General features: G+C 43.6%; 1 protein-coding gene across 1 annotated transcript; it reads right to left on the bottom strand.

Moving 5' to 3' along the window:
- Positions 1-3,774: 3,774 nt before the first annotated feature.
- LOC146195953 (uncharacterized) lies at positions 3,775-17,553 on the bottom strand. The gene is made up of 4 exons (XM_084596887.1): positions 17,488-17,553; positions 13,329-13,496; positions 4,452-4,535; positions 3,775-3,819 (listed from the first exon to the last, which is right to left on the bottom strand). The coding sequence occupies exons 1-4, from the start codon at positions 17,551-17,553 to the stop codon at positions 3,775-3,777; spliced, it is 363 nt and encodes a 120-aa protein (XP_084453013.1).
- Positions 17,554-19,449: the final 1,896 nt, after the last annotated feature.

Here is a 19,449-nt window from a genome sequence, read left to right as displayed (position 1 = left end):
ACTGCACGAAGTTTGGTGGGATCGGGAAGAATGCCGTCCTTAGAAACGACATGACCTAGAATAGTTAGTCGGCGAGCAGCAAAGCGGCACTTCGTCAGATTCAGTTGGAGGCCGGCGGTAGCGAGACAAGTGAGAACGTCCTTCAGTCGGAGCAGGTGGGATTGAAAATCGGTAGAAAAGACTACGATATCATCGAGATAGCAAAGACAGGTTCGCCACTTGAATCCACGAAGCACAGTGTCCATGAGGTGTTCAAATGTGGCCGGGGCGTTGCAAAGCCCAAAGGGCATGACGTTGAATTCATATAATCCATCTGGTGTGATGAAGGCAGTTTTAGAGCGGTCAGCGTCATCCATTGGCACCTGCCAGTAGCCAGATCGTAAATCCAACGAGAAGAGAAACTCGGCGCCCTGCAAGCAGTCCAGTGCGTCATCGATGCGTGGCAGAGGATAGACGTCCTTGCGCGTGATCTTGTTGAGCCGGCGGTAGTCGACACAAAACCGGAAGGAGCCATCTTTCTTAGGTACCAACACAACTGGAGACGCCCAGGGACTATGGGATGGCCGAATGACACCACGACGGAGCATGTCGTCTACATGATCAGCAATTACTTGGCGCTCCGAAGCCGACACACGATAGGGGCGCTGGCGCAAAGGTGCGGTTTTGCCGGTGTCGATGGTGTGCTCTACGACAGAAGTGCGGCTCAAGTCAGTTTGAGGAAGGTCGAATGAAGAAGCGAAGTTCTGCAAGAGGGCGACAAGTTGATCACGTTGCGCAAGTGGAAGATCAGCATCAATAGCATGTTGGAAAACGTCGGAGGGCGTCGAAGCGGTCGCATCTTCGTAAGAGCACAGACTAACGTCGAAGGAGGGGGTTGAGTCAGCAAGAGTGGTGATATGATCGGGGCCAAGCTCTTCAAGACGTCCAATGCATTCGCCACGGAGCAGGACTGCTGGGCAAGAAAATGGGTTCGAGGCGTAAAGTGCACTCTTGCCGTCTTGAATTTCGAGAACTGCGAACGGAAAAAGGAGGCAGGGATGACGGGAGGCGGCTTCGGAAGGTGTAAAAATCGCAGTCAAAGGAGTTACCCACTCACAAGACAGTGGTACGAGGGCAGCAGAGAACGGAGGAATGTCGGTGTCATGGGCGACGAGAAGTTTTGCAGTGCGGGGAGGGGTATCACAGAAGGGGGCATCACAAAGTGGGGCGAAGTCAATTTGCGCACGAGCACAGTCAATAACAGCTTGATGAGTCGATAGAAAATCGTATCCGAGGATGATATCATGCGAGCAGTTCGGCAGAACAATAAACTCGATGGGGTACAAGACGTCTTGAATGAGCACACGGGCTCTGCAAGATGCGGAGGGGTGAATGTGCTGTGATGAGGCGGTGCGGAGCGAAAAGTCGGAAATCGGAGTGGTCACTTTGCGAATTCGACGGCAGAGCGCTTCACTGATGACGGAGACGGCTGCACCGGTATCGACGAGAGCGAGAACTGTGGCGCCTTCTACAGAAACTTTGATAACATTAGCGGGACGACACGGAGGACTTGAGGAATTCGAAACAAGCGCAGTTCTTGCCCCCGGAACTGCGACTGTTAGTTTCCCTCAACGGTGCTAGTAGAACGTCGCAGCTTTGGAGAAAACGATCGGCGCCGAGGAGAATGTGATCGACGAGTGGCATAGGTTTGGCGATCTTGTGAGACAAATTGAGAACCGGGCGGAATCATTTACGAGCGTGAGTTGGTATCGTACGGGTAAAGTCGAATGTCAGGCTGTGAAGGTTGGAGGCGCTGGCGACAAAGGCGTGCAACATGGCCCAGCCGACCGCAGGCGTAGCAAATCGAAAGGTTGTCCGTAGTACGCCAAGGTTTCATAGGATGTGGGCGGAACCTTGAGGGTGGGGCTTGGAACGAAGGCTCAGCATGCGGCGGTGAACGGTAGGCAGGGACCTGCACATAGGAGCCAGACGTGGGCAAAGGTGGTGGCCTAGCCGTTACTTGGGCATACGTGATAGGTGCCGTCACAGGCGGCAGCACGGGGTTGGACGGCAAGACATCAGCGACGTGTTCTTGCACGACAAGGAGTATAGTAGGGGCCAAAGATGGAGCCAGTTCAGGAACGAGGCGGCCCGAGTCTTGAAAATGGGGAAGGAGTGAGAGTTGACGTGCGACCTCTTCACGAATAAAATCTTTGATCTGTTGATTCAGCGGGCTCCCTTCAGAAGTTGGCGAACCACCCAGGGCTAATGCGAATACGCCTTCGTCGCACACACTGGAGCGGCGCCTAGAAGCGCGCCGCTTGCGGAGCTCGTCGTAGCTCTGGCAAAGCTTCACGAGTTCACTAACGCTGGTGGGATCTTTCGCTACCAGCATCTGGAAGGCGTCCTCAGAAATACCCTCGAGGATGTAGCGGATTTTGTTCGCTTCCGGCATGGCCGGGTCGACTCGTTTGCAGAGATCAACGACGTCTTCCATGTAGCTGGTAAAGGTCTCATCAGCGCGCTGAACACGATCGTGCAAACGTTGTTCGGCACGAAGCTTACGCACTGCCGCACGCACGCATTTAATTTGGGCAAGCTGAGTGGCGTTACAGAGACTAGTGCATATGCTTCAGAGCTGACACTAGTGCTTACAGGGACATTTGTGGCACCTGTCGTTCAGCTTCTGGCAGGAAGCCTACACCGGCAGTTTTCCCAAAGTGCCTTGTTTGCCAAAGTGTTAGAAGTCTTGTTCTCTGGTTTTATGATTGGATTTCTACGTTTGTTGTAATGATGTCATAAATATGCGGCTCATTTCAGCTACAACACAAACACTATCTAATTGTATAGGCGGCAAAAAGTGTGTATTTGCCCACGAGGGCGACATAAGTGAGATTGTTTAGTCTGGATTTCCATTTTACAGTGTATTTGATATGGAAGAAATAAAAAATTGCTGAGTATCCAGATACACTGATGTTCTCTTTATTAAATCGCACAATAACGCCTTATTTGCCTAATTATTTCATTTATTTATTGAAGTGTTTAAATGTAAAGGATGTATCCTATACGTATACCAGTTTTTTGGAACTGCAAATTTGTTCTTTGAGACTCTTTGTGTGCATTTAAATTTATGTTGATCGCCAACTAGTCGAAGAATACGTCCGTGTGTGATCCCAAACTCAACCGACATAAAGCTACTGCTACGCGCTCCTGTTTCACATCAGTTTTGCTGCTGTGCCTGCTGTGTTTGCTGCTGTGCCTAGTCCCAGGTTGTGTTGCTTTGTCCTTTACCTTTTGCCAGAAATATCACCGAGGTAAATATGTTCTGACGCTGTACACTATTTGCTATTTGGAGCTTCGAGGAGTGGTAGCAGAACGCTGCTGCGCATCCATCTGTTATAAGGAGGCGTATTACACATATATATTGGCGTTTTATTCTTTTCATTTTTGAATGCGAAAGGAATACGAAGTCATCCACCTCCATTCTAGGTCTTGGCGATTTATTCTTTTCGTTTTTGAATGCGAAGCGAATACGAAGCCATCTACCTCTATTCTAGCTCAGGTATAAGCGGGCAAAACAAAGTTGAGATTGTCATCCTTGATGCCTTCTTGTGGGAACGTACAGTTGCAAAACATACTGGTGCCAGTAGCGTAGCCAGGAGGTTGCTTCGGTGGCAGAACACCATCGAATTGTATTCGAGCACTGCATATTACGTTCTTCTTCACCTCATTTGGGCCTCTATTTCGCCCGATGTTTTTGTAGTTATTTTTAACATCCCGGAAAAATACTTCTCGCTACACTACGCCCTGGTACCCAATGTCGCATACTTCGTATCCGGCCTGAGAAAAACGAGGTGCAGTTTAAAACATCCTATTTATATGTCCGAGACAATTTAGAGTATAAAATAAGAGCCTTTTACTTTATTCTAAATCTGAACATTCTTGCAAATAGAAAGTGTTTTGTCACATAATCGCGATTCCAGTGGTTTCACACTGTCGTGCCAAGACATCCTGCCTTTCCCACATTTGGGGCATCATTGATTGCTAAGGCGGTAATTCTACAGCTCAAGCTTCTGTTCAGTAACCCAAACGCTGAAACCTATGATCTAATTTTTTCTTGGCATTCTGAAATGGCTGCCTCGGTAGGGGTGCAGTAAATATGTATCGAACCCATCGCGTTATTTTGCCCCAGAGAAAAGTAACCACCTTAAAGGTGAGATGAGGAAATTAATTTGTTGGAATATGTTCCTGAATGGAAGAATTTAGGCGCGAAAAAGAGCTTAACGTAAAGACCCACGTATGTGAACCCATAGCTGAGGATTTTTCAGCGTTGGATATCCGGTCGCGGTCCCAGTGTTGTCATAATGTTTCTCAGATATATCCTACACCCATCACAGAACCTTGAAATATGACATGGCATTAGGTAGTCCCCGACCTCAGAATGCATGAAATGAAAAAAAGGTATCACTCACCCCACCAATCTGCGAATCATTTCGGATACTACCAACGCCATCATACATGTAGCAGGTGGCAGCGACAAGGTGAAATACGCTGTACTGCAACGAAGACAGAAGTAATTTGATTAATGAAACCACTGCATAATTGTATAAGACATTCACAAATAATTGTTGGGCTTAAAAGATGGTAGTATATGAATGTTTAATTCGCATAAAACAGGCAAAAAGTTAGCGACGGCACATAATACTACACAGTTGCTCTAGAGGCAACAACAAAGAAGCAAGCGCAGGGCGCTTGTTTCAGTCAGCAATACCCTAGCCCATCTTCATTCACCATGTCCCAAGTTAATGAGCGGCAAATTTCAGGGAGTTCCAAATTATCGTGAAAAAATGCAATCGTAATACTCTATGACTCACAACAATCACCCTTAATATAACTTAATCCAACATAATTCCACTTAACGCATGTATTCTACTTTCACTCCGCAGCAGTCAATCATTCTATGTTTATTCACTCGTAATACACCGTAATACAACTTACTTCAATGTAATCCTCTTTTAATCATCTGGAAGCCAAAACAATTCAACGCCAACCTACTGCTCTCCAAGTTCATCGATCTAAATGTAGGCAACGGACATTCGCTAGGAGCCGCTGCAATCGCCTCAAGCCAGCGCCGCCCTGCGAGCAGAGGTGAGAGTATTTCAGGATCTCTCTGGGCAGGCGGCGTAGCAGGCCAAACAGTATAGAGCGAAACCGAAAGCATCGCAAAAGAAGTAAAGTGTGTGGCTAAATGAATGACTGAAATCGATTTATGCCTTACGCGTTTTATTTCTCAGTTCTGTTACTTTGCAGGCAATTTAAATGTGTGCGGGCAATTTTGAAGCAGCTAGGGCGCCTGAGAGAAGTGAAGCAGGTGATGTCTCGCTTCTCTTTGAAAAAGCATACTACATACCTTCGATGATCAACGCGCAGGCGAAATTACTCTTAATAAATTTCAGTATCAGGTGGGCTTAGAGTTCTGGCTGTTTTAGGGAGCGTTTGCGCATGACTAGTACGGCCAGCAAGATAACACATTTAAGTTATCTTAAGGCAACGCGGCATAGTTTCGATGTCTCCACGATGCGGTACCCAACCTTCCTATGCGTGGTCATCTATCACCGTTTTAAGCAGTGAGGTAAGCTAGATATGACTCGGAATACAACCTGATATGTGTCATTGTTCAGTTGGAAGCTCTGGAATGGTGTCATTTGGAAAACGGAATCATGATGCGCCCCGTAACTGGCCACATATGCCACGATACGGTATTTTCCACGAATTTAGCGTATTTATGGCACGGGAATTTTAGTACTTTCTGAAGACACCAAAAAAATCCCGATGTCCTGAGGCTGGGTGGAGGACAGCAAGAACAACAACAAAAAAAAAAATATTACGACCTTAACCTAGTTAGACTGTTCGAGCTGCACGGACGAAAGCTTTTTCGCAAAGATATAAGTTTATAGGGACGATGACGTTTTCACCTTAGAGGGGACGAGTAATTACCCTTTGGGATGGCCTGTATGCTCATCTATCAGTCATAAAAATAGGTATGCTCTATCAAGCAAGGCGAAGTAGAGGGCATATTGGGAAATGCTCCGCAAACAATTTCGTTTTCCGCAAATCCCAGGCGTGCTCCAAGATGTGAGCCATATCTTACATTACAGCACGTACGACGTAGCACACTTAAGGTAAAATCTGCGTATGCAGCAAACAATCTTCCACGCGTGCCTTTGGTTTTTTCAAAGCAGCATATATTTTCAATTGAATGGGAACGAACTAAGGCAGGTAAAAGAAGTAGGCATAAGGTAGGCATAAACCAAAGCAGAAATACTGAACGCTTCTTTATTTCTAGAAAATATTTAATAATATAGAGATCGCACAAGAATTCATCCAGTGTCGGAATTATAACACGCATGGATGATATGGACCTATTATTTTGTCTGTGTTGCGAGAACAAAATTCTTTCACACTATTGTCGACTGACGCTGTGGAGGAAAGTTAAAATGATGGCGCATACAAGCTGCATTCATATCATACATCCGCCGGTACCCAACGAGCGCTGTATCCTACCAGATCCAAAGCTAGCTGCAAGACAGCCGCAATTCACGGAGAAATATACTTTCGCGATTGCGGAAGAGACAACGCAACCGTTTGTTTAAAATCGACTGTCTTTGCTGACCAGTGATGCAGCAGCATCATCGCCGCAGTTGGATTGCAGCCATTCTTGCACGCGTGGCGGCGAACTAATCCTGACGTATGTGCGCTCCTCACCGCGAGCGGCGCTCTCGTCGGCGTCGAAATTACGCTTGCCCGTTGCCTATACAGCAAGTATTTAATCGTAATTAAACCTATTTCGCAATAATGCTGTATTGATTCACCACAATACACCAGAAACCATCCTTCACCTTCATTGAACCGCTTTAATTATGCTATTTTTTCTTCACATTTTGATTTTATTTGTGGTTCCTTTATGCACTTTCGCATGCTTGTAATATATTTTTGGGCGTGTGTTTATCTTATTGTTATTCTCCTTTTTGTGCCCTGAGATGTTTTTAGACGGCGCTTAAGAAAAGCCGAATTTCAAGTTGGTTTCTGATTAGTTTCCTAGAGGTTAGATTATGACGTAAAAGTCTTTTCTAACTACTTTGAGGCTTTCAAAACAATCAGACGTTTTCTAGGCATTGCTGCTCAAAACTCCGACACCTTTACCAGGTTTCGCTGACCACCAGCCATATAAGGATATCGCTTTAAGAATAGCGTGCTACAAAATCATTTAACAGTTTTGGGATAAGACGCTAAAAGACTACAGATGGCGTCGATTATAAAATTGCTTTGGCTGCCAGTGCGCTCTTATTATGCTTTATGCCCATGATCCAAAGAGGTGTGTCTTTCAGCAATATTTTAACAGCCCAGCTATCTGCGTTTTACGTGGTCAACAAAGCCTTCGCTTGTATTTATCACATGCATCTGAAAATATGATTCTAAAAATCTGCTCTTAAGAGTGGAATGAGAGGAGCAGTAGAAAATATTTTGGTTAGTTATGGAAACAGGCGCCACCCATCGGCCACCGGTGACTTTCAGCACTGCGGCTTAAAATGGCATTGAGAAAGAGAAAGAACGAGAGTGATCTCACTTCTTAGTGCCCCATGCAAGTTGGATATGCAAAGGCATGTGAAAGAAGAGAACCAGAAATGAAATGCAGCCACGACCATTAGCGTTTAATTGCGAGAGCGTAAGCTGCTATGTTTGAATGGTCAAAGCATGTTTCGGTTTGGTTTGGTTTGGTTTGTGGGGTTTAACGTCCCAAAGCAACTCAGGCTATGAGAGACGCCGTAGTGGAGGACTCCGGAAATTTCGACCACCTGGGGTTCTTTAACGTGCACTGACAACGCACAGCACACGGGCGCCTTGCTTTTCGCCTCCATCGAAAAGCTGCCGCCGAGGCCGGGATTCGATCCCGCGTCCTTGGGAACAGTAGTCGAGCGCCGTAACCACTGCGCCACCCCGGATGATTTGCCATATACTGGGTTCCAAATTTGGGTACCAAATTGTAGAGAACGTAACGACGATTTGTTTTGTGCACCCGCCTCCTCCTGCTGCTGCTTGTTCCGTCCGCCATAGACGCTACGGTGGGTCAGTCGTTAAGACTCTCTGCTTTTGACCCGCAGTACGCTGGTTCGATCGCGAACGCGGCACTCGCGTTTCGATGGAGGCGGAAAGCAAAGGCATCCATGTGGTGTGTGATGTCAGTGCACGTTAAAGATCCCAAGCGGTCGAGGTCATTCTCTAGCCCTCCACTACGGCAATACGGTAGTCGAACGTTTTGTCCCTGTCGTCCACCGACAGACCAACGGAAAACGCCAAACGGGATAAGAGCTCACACCTTGAAAATGTGTTCAATTGACGGGTTCAGGGAATGTTGAAGGTCATTCGGCTCCACTTATATTGGCAGGGCGAAAATAAAAACCGCGTAAAAGGGTAGGCACGCATTCACAAGAAAAATACAGAATACAAAAATGTAGAGAAATATACATTTACAATAATGAACTATATAGTACAGTAATATAAGCATGCACGTCATGTGCAAAATAAGATAGACTGCTCGAAACGCTACAGTGACAGACATATTGTTTATAAAAATGGCCGCCGGAAAAATCGCTCGGAACCGGGCAAGCATATAAGAAGTGAAATAGTATGGAAACTTTGGATAGAAGTGCTGAACCATCTGAAAACACTGGTTTTCATTTTGGTCTAATCGGATTACTGCGCATCCAATAAATATGTTGGATAGTAGTAACTGTTTTATTGGCGCCCACGCTGACTCAGTTATTTTAGTACTAAGAACTTGCACGGCGTGTACTAAGTAGCCCCGACTGAGTATCATTGAAGCTCGAGGGTGAACATTTACTACGTGCTAACAAGCCGGCTATCCACTACTGATACTAAGGTTAAATTATTCCGCTGGATTGGTGTGCAGCTTGTATCGCGTGCAAACCCCGAATAATTGGTCTCTGACCTTACACTGTGCTGACAGAAGTCACATTTTACAATGGCGTCGTTGGGGCAAACTGCCCTTGCGCCAATACATAGAACACTAAAATCAATTAGTTCTAACTAAGCATAACACAAAGAAGCCTTTTTTTGGTTTGCACTGAAATGCTATTTGATGCGCCCAGTATTATTTTTCGATGATAGAGAAAGTTTGGATAGGTCTGAGCGGCTTGATACATTACTTGTAGTAGAAAACGGGAAGGGAGAAGCGCGACGCTGACGCTATTTAGATCTTCGGCAAAACTGGCATCACATACCGGGCGAATTACGATCCTTTAGTGTGCTTTCTGCAAAAAAAAGTGACCAAGAAAAAATATATACTTTTATGATGTTCATAAGCATTGTTTTTATTTAGCTGTTAAATTCGCTGAAGAATCTTTACCAATTTTTTGTTGCGACAGCGCTGCCACAAAGGCTGCCGCCGTGAGAAAAATCGTGTCTTGTTTGGTTTAGGAGCCGTGCAAGTGCTAGAGGTATATGCCCGTTCAAAGCACAAGTTCTACAACAAGGCTGTGACAGTTAGTCATTGAGTCTAACGTGAATCGCGTGTGTGCTTATATGTGTAGGAAAAGTGTTTACAAGGGGAGCCTCTGATTGTTCTCTCAAGTTCTTGGGGCTAGGCCTGCTAACACCTTGGCGACCACGGTGCGTGAGCAGCACAAAAGCATAATAACCTTCTTCTCGTTCTCAGCATGTCTAAATGTTGCTAATACTTCAGTATCAAGTTCATTACACTACACAAAACCTCAGCTGAAAAACAAGACTTCCAACAAGTGGGAGTGGAAATGAAGCTTACAACTCTTTTCTCACAGTACAAGAAATAAATACTGCTTTAGCTGCTGGTAAAAAGACGGCGCCTGGCCCGGCCGAAACACACTATGAAATGCTAGCACGTCGGTCCACACCTGCGACAGGAGCCCTTGTGAATTTTTTCAATAAGATATGTGTATCTGAAAAGATCCCAGAGGCATGGAAGAAAGCATTTATTGTGCCTTTCCTGAAGCCACGAATGCCACCCACTGCCCCACTATTTATAGACCTATAGCCCTTACAAGTTGCCTTGCAAAATCATTTGTAAGCGTTTTAAATATTACGCTAACCTTTGTCCTTCAATCTCGGAAACTTCTAGATATCCACCATTGTGGTTTCAAAAAAGCATATTCTACAACGAACCATTTAGTCCGCTTTGAAAACACGGTCCGAGAAGCAGTTATTCATAAGCAGTACTGTCTTGCAGTTTTCTTCGATATGGAGAAGGCATACGATACGACATGGAGATTCGGCATCCTTCGCGACCTAGCGGATTTGGGCATCCGCGGTAGAATGCTGAACTGTCTGAAAGACTTCCTTTCGAATCGTACATTTCGTGTGCGCCAAGGGTCAACTTTTTCTAGGAACTTTATGCAGGAGAATGGGGTGCTACAAGGCTGTATATTAAGTACAACTCTCTTTGTGGTAAAAATGAATTCTTTAAATAAAATAATCCCTAAATCTGTATTGTATTCACTATATGTCGACGACCTACAGATAGCATACACATCCTCCAATGTATCAACATGTGAAAGACAAGTGCAGCTTGCTATAAACAAGCTGGCGACATGGGCACATCAAAATGGATTTCAGTTTTCACTAAAAAAACAGTGGCTGTTCTATTCTCTCTGCTACGAGGGTTACAAACCGACCCTAACCTGCACCTAAATGAAACGATACTGCCAATAAAAAACGAGCACAAATTTCTTGTTGTAACGTTTGACAAGAAACTCACTTTTCTACCACATATCAACAACCTCAAAAAGAAAGCTTCCCGGTCCCTGAACATACTGAACGTGCTATCCCACAAACGCTGGGGTTCTGACAGAACATGTCTTATGCGTGTCTATCACTCAGTAGTACGCTCTTCCCTGGACTATGAATGTGTTTTGTATGGGTCAGCAAGACCCTCTTAACTAAATCGTCTAGATCCTATTTGAAGCCTTGGCCTGCGGCTTACAACTAGCGCATACAGAGCATCCCCCGTAAATAGCCTCCCTGTCGAAACAAATGAACCACCTCTCGTAGACAGGAGAACAATGCTTACGTGTGCTTACGTGCTAAAAATAAGGTCCATCCCAAAACACCTTTGCCACTCTGTAGTCCCGAAGTGCCCATCTAGAACACTTTTTAACAATAAACCACTAGCGATAAGACCCCTAATTCTCCGTTACGAACAGATATGCCAGGAACTAAATATATATGATACACTTCCAAACGTTGTCCATAGTCCCGAACAAATTGCCCTTTGGTACAGCTTCCCATCTGTATGCGACCTCTCACTAACACAGTTTCGTAAAAAGCAGACACCACCTGTTCATATAATACAAGAATTCTTAGCCTTGAAGGAAAAGTACAAAAACCACACCGCATTTCATACAGACGGTTCTGAAACGAACGTTTTGCGTTGGTAGTGGTGTAGTGGAAGAAAAACTTGAAAAAACAGTTAGGCTACCTCTGTGTGCAACAGTGTTTACTGCCGAATGTTATGCCATCTCTTTAGCTGCTGAAAAGATAGTAAAGTGCAACATCGTAAAACGTATAATCTACACAGACTCACTTTGAGTGATCAAAGCACTATACACACCAGAAATGCAACACAACTCTTATTAGATAATATAATACATTGCATAAAAACAGCTGGAACACGGGGACACGAAATGAAATTGTGCTGGGTGCCAAGTCACGTAGGTATAAATGGAAATGAAAGAGCTGATGCGTGTGCTGCAGCCAACCAGAATGCAAAAATAGAGCAAGTAAATGTACCTCATACAGATGTCATAAAATATATACAAAAAAAATTGAAAGAGAAATGGCTGGATTCATGGGTCAAAGAAATCAACAATAAGTTACACGTACTGAAGCCCATGGTAGAGGAATGGAAACATGTAGCCACCAAGATCGTTTCATTGAAGTGGTTCTATGTCGTCTTCGCATCGGTCACACACCACCTTACACATAACTTTTTACTAACGAAACACGATCAGCCTACTTGTGAAGAATGTGGAGACGTGCTCACAATCAACCATATCCTAATCAGTTGTACAAGACTTGAAGATCTACGACAGAAGCACTTCGCACAACTTTACAATGAACATATACCATTCCACCCAAGCTTACGTTTAGGAGAAAAGTAACTCATTCACATTTTCTGCATATTTTCGTTACTAAAAGAAACAAAGTATCTAAAGTTATAGAACTTATAATAACTTTTTAATGCCCTTAACAAAGTCCAGATTCTAAACATTGCTTTTGGCGCATGATGGCCTTAGTTGCTTATGTGCCATAAAACATAACACAACACATAAATATTTCTAATAGCTGCCGATTTGTTATCCCATAACTTGCAGATACTGTTTCAGCATGAACGCCGAGAAGTTGGTTTTCAGAGCAGACAACATACACGTAGAATTTATTCGCATCATACGGCCACAACTAAATATCTCACTAGACTAGTTCACAAACTGTGGAGCTGCTGTCGAAATTAAAAGGAATTGCTTAAAAAGCCTGCCTAAAGGATCTTAATGATTAAAAGACCTGCCTATAGTTGCGACAAGTTTCCTATGCAAAGTCTGAAGGAGTGATTCCTGCATGTGCACATGATGCTCTTCAGATGTATAGCTACTCCAAGTTTGATTTTTCCTCCCAAAGGAGGCAGTGAAATCTCCGCTCATTCATACACTCCTCTGGTGTTCTGATTACAGTGACGGTTGCAGAAGCACTGGATTTGATAGAGGCTTCTCAGCAAGACATTGCCCAATGTCACAGTAGCCTCTATCAAATATCCGAAGCAAAAAGATCAGGGTTTCGCATACTGCTAGCGGCAAGAGAAGCAGCAGTGATGCTGCTAGTTAAAAAATGTCAAGACAAGAGTAGGCGAGACGCCAATGCACCGCTTGAGGATAGGAGGGAGTTTGCCAGATAAAGAGTAATGGTTGAAAATCATTATTGTTTGTGAAACAATGACTGTGAAAGCAGATAATTGAGGATGAAGCGAAAGGTTCGTACGATGCACAAAGGAAAGAAGCCAACAGTCGGCGGGGCCAAGGAAAGTGTAGGAACTTTTTATATAGTGTAAACAAAAATACAAATATACTACAAACAAAGCGTTTATAGTCATGCGTGAAATATGCTGCTGTAAAGCCTGCTTTCCCACTCTTCCATCCCAGCCCAGATTTTTAAACGAGCTTGGGATGCTTTCACAACATAGCTTAGTTTATCCAGGTGATATTTGTATAGGGTGCCGTAATAAGCTTGTTTAAGTCGGAACTCACGTAAAACAGCCTGGGAAGCAGGAACGGAGTGGGAACTCTGAGCGAGGAAGATATCAAGAAGACGCCACCGTTGCAGACGACGGCACAGGCGCAGTTGTAGAGGAGCTCTTCACTCCAAGTAGTGGCACCGAAGAGCCCGTAAAGTGCCCACAAAGCCGAGCCGAAGATCTACGCAGGAAACCATATGAACCCAAAACTAGCCAAATTGTTGCTACAGAAGACAATGTCGACGTCAGTTTCATGAGCGGCACCGAGCCTAAATAATGGGCTCATGACAACACGTACGCTGAGTATAAAATTGCATCCATACAGAGTTAGAAAAGTTATGCGTACATGCCATGTATTTAGCCACAAAGGAAAGATAGGGAAATTAAATAAATTACAGTAAAAACCCTAATATAGAATGTGTCAAAATTAGACTGGCTCTCCAGCCTGTCAACTTTGAAGAAAAAAAGATATAGTTGGCTATGAAAGTGACGGAATACACCTTTACTCTGAAAGAACTGGAATACAGTCAACTGGCCAGAGATGAAATGATTTATTTTCGGCTTAGTATCTATCACACTTGTTCTGTGGACTCATTGACCGCGCCTTTAAGTGAAAGGAGAAAGGTGGGAGAAAAAATTTTCACACGCATGCTACTGTACAGAATGCCACAGTGTGCCAGAAATTTGCTTGGAGTCCTCCTGGAGCTAAGTGACCACTTATTTATTTCGGTTCTCCCTACCTCATCATGTCTCACCAGGGTAACTACAAAAATGTAAATGTGATTACAAACGCGCTGTTTTTGATGCCATTAAACACGAAATCTTCGCAAATTTAGATTACTGAAGAAATTTTCAGGATTGCTCTATGTATACCACCTGGAATATATTTAAATAAAAATTTATTTCATCATTGATAAGCACATTCCACGCATAGTAATCGCGTCCAACAGGCAATCCCGGTGATTCAATCAATCTTTAAAAAGGTTATGTAACACAAAAACGCATTTCTGGCTCTGCAAAGCAATTTTGCAGGAAACACTTTGGGCTTGCTATTATGCTACTCCTACCGAATACAAAAAAAGCACTCAAGCTTGCCAAGGATTTATTTTTCAGTACCGTTGCCATCCCTTTAATTACTAATTCTAGGTAAATTTGGAGCCTAGGTAACAAAAGGACCATTCAGATATAACCATTAGCGACCAACTTATTTATTAAGACCTGAGAGTGCGCACTTGTTCTTAACACTGTAATTGTTACCGCTACGTATCCCCACACAATATCACCAACACGCCAAGTAGTTGGAATCACGTTTCACTAAATGTTGTCGAAAAATCTGATAATTTGAAGTTGAAAGAAACATTTTTTACTTGATATTCCCATAAATGCAAGAAATTGTAGCGTTGTCATGGGTTTCTCTTTAGCTCATAGCTTCAGGTCGTGACGGCATTTCATTAACGGAATAATTATTACGGCATTTAGTGTCAAATTTTGCTGTCTTGTCTTTTTTACGCTTATGTTTTTTATCCTCATCTGGCTTTTTTCGTTCCTTGTAATCTTTGCTCTTTTATGGATAATTTCTTTATTCTATTTATGTAATTTCCACTCTTTTTTACTCTGCGAACCGCACTTATATTTGCATATTTTTTGCTGCTGTTTTGCTTTAAACTTCCCTATGCAATGCTTTCGGGCCCTGAGGGCAAGGAAATGTATAAATAACCAAAACTGGAGTCGATGACAACTTGTTCTCATGCCACCTTCCTTCATGTATTCTCTTTTAACCACCAAGCACGTTGCAAGTCATAAAATGTGGAGAGCAGTAAACGCCGCAAGACGTCGCTGGCAGGTTTACATCTCGGCAAGTACCCAAGCATGTCAGCGACCGCGCTTTCGATTTTATACAGCTACTGAACCTTTTAGCCTTTTACAGCTTGGGCATACCAAAGCGCAGTCACTCTGCTAAAGAATAAAATAGTGATTAAGGCTGTTGACTTGAGCTATCTACTATTTTATTCACCAAGAAGCTTTTCCAGCAATGAAAGATATTTAAGGAAGACTTGATTTTTTGAAGTAGTTCGATGAAAAGCTTTGATTCTTGGTTTTACAAGAGTTTAGAAGCGATAACAGTGTAATGTGTTAAGCCAACTGTGGCATTTCTGCCAGACACGTTCGGGACGTATGTATCTTTAATGTGCATTATTTCAGTGAAAGTAACTTTACGCAGAGAGAAACTTGCATTTTCCAAGCTTCTTTAAGGTAATGATGAGCCTGTTATGACATTATGTCATGACATTATGAGAGTAAAGGACGTCCACAGTCGTTCATACCATGATAATAATTAAGATGAGCTCTATTATTACTTTTTAGTTCATGGCGTTCATAAGTTACGAAACATTATATGCGGCGTTACTGCTTTAAAGGCCACTGTCCAGGGTATGACGTTTTAAGCAAAGGAGCCCAATGCATTGATCAGGTACCAGATATAGTCCGTGAAAAATGCTTCAGCGATCGTGCGCCGCAAAGCAGCAAAAATACAAATCAAAGCTCTCCCATGTTCTCCTTCGGGGAACAAGCTTCCGCGTTCTCTATGCTGGCCCGTCGAGTCGCGAGTCTGACGTCAGTCTCGCAACGACATCTATTGGTCCGTCTCGCTGACTGACGGAGGATGGGCGTACGCCACTGTGTCCGCCGCTCGCTGCGCGCTTTTCCCTCGCCCGTTTCGTTCTCTCGCTTTCTCTCTTACGTGACCTCTCGTTTTTTCCCCATTTTAGGAGACGCCCCACCTCCCGTCAAACGCTGAGGAGGAAGGAGAATGTTGCTTGCGGAGGATAGACGACCGGGCAGGTGAGCTAAAAAACTCTGAAAGGAAACGGAAGGAGAGGGAAACGCAAAATCGCTTGATTGCAGTGGCTGTAACTGTGTTAACAATTACTATTTTTAAAAACTTTCTCCACTCTTGCGTTCTGGAGGCGAAGCCTCACAGTCACCGGGGAAGAAACTATTTTCGACCGGCGGGTGGACAGTGGGCTTTTAAGGTGGCGTATAGAAAGTCGAAGCGAAATTATCGTGGAACCGCTCGGCATTGAATTCGCAATCATTTCACACATAAGGAATCGAGCACACAAGCAAGAGTAGAATATAGCCAGATGCACGAGACGGAAGTGCTGTCATAGCATGAGAAAGCGAAGGACAATTTATTCCTTAGTACCGATATTTACAGAGTCCGCACCGACACAGATACCCCTCATCTCTTAAAATGCGCAGCTCCGTGTATTCTGAGACGCTTCCACCGAAGGTGCAACCAGAGCTTACATGTACGTGGCGTATTCTGATGCCCTCAGACGTATTTGTGCGTCGACCACTGCGGAGCCTTGCATGCATTGAGCAATAATGATGGCATTAGGCGCAAAGTTCAGCATCACAAGTTTTACTCATAAAAAATTTCGCCGTATGTAAACACGCCTTCTCAGTAGAGAGTAAAAGTAAATAAAAGAAAACAGAGCCAAAAGGTATCAACACCGTTGTAAACCAATCTATGAATTTTTCACATGAGTATAGAGAAGACTACTGTTATGTGGAAGAGCCTATACAGGAACATTTCGAAGATGTCCGAACGAGTGAGGAGGGCATCACTTCATATCACTGAAGCCTAACACGGAAAGGCGCTCAGGTGCGCACTGTTATAAAGAATGTTTTCTCATATTTTTCTGCACGAAGTGAAACGTCTACAACTGCTGCTATAAACACAGGCTGCGATAAGTTTACGAGGCTGCACAAAATCTTAGAAGGAAGATGTTTGAATGCTACCCCGTCCTTCTCAATTCACTAAGAGTAAGCAACTTGGGCCATAATGATTTTTCTGTTTCTTACTATCCTCTCTCCACAACTTGTCATTTTTCTGTTGACTTAGCATTTTCCGGATGATAAGCTACGTCCTGTCACGGTGCTCTGGTTTTCAGCCTCTGAGTCGCTGGATTACTAGTAAGTGCAGGCTCGTAGGTGTTGTCTGGTCAGCTTGTAATTACTGGAGAGTTATGTTCACGCTTTTTATTCTTTTGTATAAAAATAAGACGTCATGTAGAAAACGAAAGTGCTCCCTATTAAAGAGCAGCACGTAAAGTTTGAAAATGCCCAAAACCTACATACAGTACGCAGGGCAAGCTTTATAAACTCACCACTTCCACAAAGTTGAGCCACCCGTCTGGGGTCTTGAGATACTCTCGGACATATACGCCCACCATAGTTGTTAGGAGGTAGTTCCACTTCAGTTTTATCTGGTGAGACGCTGGGCGTTTGTACCTGGACGCTTGAGGTGATAAGCAGAAAATTGGTTCACTATGGTGTATCATCCACAAAGTGGAAAAATCTGAGAGACACTCCGTAGGGCAGGGCTTCAAAAGCTTTGACCACATCGTGTTCAATAATCAACCTTGACATACCACAATACCTAGGCGCCATGCTTTTCCCCTTCATCTGAAAGCAGTCATAGCGGCCGAAATTGAATGCCCGTGCTTGGCTTCAGCAGTCAAGCGCCCTAAAAGTTTATCCACAGAATCCATGTAGATGCACAAAAGATATCATTCGCAAGTACTTGGACGTTGCCTGCGCCGTGGATACGAAAACTTTTCAGCTTTAGGTTTAAATGCATATGGTCATTTCACTAAGTTTATCAGTTTGAAATTCGAATCTAAAGAGAAGAGATGGAGACGGGGATCGAAGCACTTGTTGGCTGTTTGATGTACTACTAACATGTTTCAAAATACTTATGTTAGGCGATAAACTGATGCATTTGATACTATATATCTCATGTATGCCTTAGAGATAACACCTAGCACATGTTACTGCGAAGGCGCATCCACTTTTGAGATCGAGAGCCTAAGGGCCTGTTCAAGCTCTAACGTTTTCACGGTTTCCACTCAAAAAAGGAGTACAGCTTGCTTAAGCACGTCAGCATTCTTGGGAGTCATAAATAACAACTTTCAAGGCTTTGAGAAAGGCATGTCATTAAACGTAGCGTGTACACAACAGCCGTGGCGTGATAGAACCCTGAACAACGGCATCTGCCATATCGAGAGGCACCTTGAAAAGTCAGGTAATGAAGCGCGAACAGTGGAGAAAACTTTGCGCGTACAAACATTGCGTTAATGAATGTTTAGTTTAGCGCGGACGGCTTTAGTAGTTCGGTATCGACTAAAGCTGAGTAGAAAAAAGTTTTTACATACTAGGTTCCTTGACTGAAAGTCTAATATTTGATGGGGTACTTTTACAACTCAAACCATACTTTAACCTGATTCCACGCTCATTGATGCGGTACTACAAATATCATATTGTGCAATAACGTTTTTCGTGGTTTAGTAGAACGATTTGTCATAGGTATGAGTCTATCAGAGACATGTAACAGTCTTTCACGCTCGTAAAATATTGAAGAAAATGATATCGCGAATTTAGCCCGCAGAAAAAAACAAGTACATTCCGCCTATATACAGTTCGATAGTGCTCAAAGTATAAGAATATTATACTTTCAAGAACCGCATAGTAAAAACGCTTACAAGACCCTGAAATTGAGAGCAATAAATACTAAATATGATAATTCTTAGTCGGGAAATTGTCTTAGAAAGCAATATTTTATAGTACGCCATAACCTCTAAAGTGCACCTTGATCCTTGTGCACCTTGATCCTTGTGCATTTTGTTCTGTTATTGTTTATTTCCGCCGCGTATATCGCACACGTGCTTGTTCTTATGCAATTTTTCGTTATTTACCTGAGTATATTTCATCATTTTCCCACTTTATTGTTTACTGTATTCCCAAAGGTGTGCTGCATTTCGCAGTTTTTATTTTATCTAGTGCGTCGTGCGCATGTTTGGTTTTCTGCAACATTTCTCCCTTCTTTCTTTTTTTCCTGTGTCACTCCATCATCTCTAAAATGTATTGTATTGTGCGTCTGTTTGTTTTTATGCTGTTTCCCCCCTACAACAATGCTCCAGTGGGGGCGCTGCAGGTATTCTGTGTAAATAAATAAATAAAAAAGTAATAAGAACGGTCTAAATTAAGTATTGGCTTCATTCTGCGTTAGAGAAGTCCACGGAAATTTCTATGGCTTGTATGAGTACTTATATATACAAAGACTGCGATAA

Source organism: Amblyomma maculatum, chromosome 3, assembly GCF_055883805.1.
Source record: "Amblyomma maculatum isolate TAMU_Amacu chromosome 3, ASM5588380v1, whole genome shotgun sequence".
NCBI lineage: Eukaryota > Metazoa > Arthropoda > Arachnida > Ixodida > Ixodidae > Amblyomma > Amblyomma maculatum.
This window is presented reverse-complemented; position numbering and strand designations above follow the sequence as displayed.

Excerpts from the sequence above, each read along its gene's own strand:
- LOC146195953 (XM_084596887.1), bottom strand. The coding sequence starts at position 17,553 with ATGGTGGGCGTATATGTCCGAGAGTATCTCAAGACCCCAGACGGGTGG. Across the intron at positions 13,497-17,487 it reads GGCTCAACTTTGTGGAAGTG|ATCTTCGGCTCGGCTTTGTG; the intron begins GTGAGTTTATAA and ends TTTCCTGCGTAG. Across the intron at positions 3,820-4,451 it reads ATGATTCGCAGATTGGTGGG|GCCGGATACGAAGTATGCGA; the intron begins GTGAGTGATACC and ends CGTTTTTCTCAG.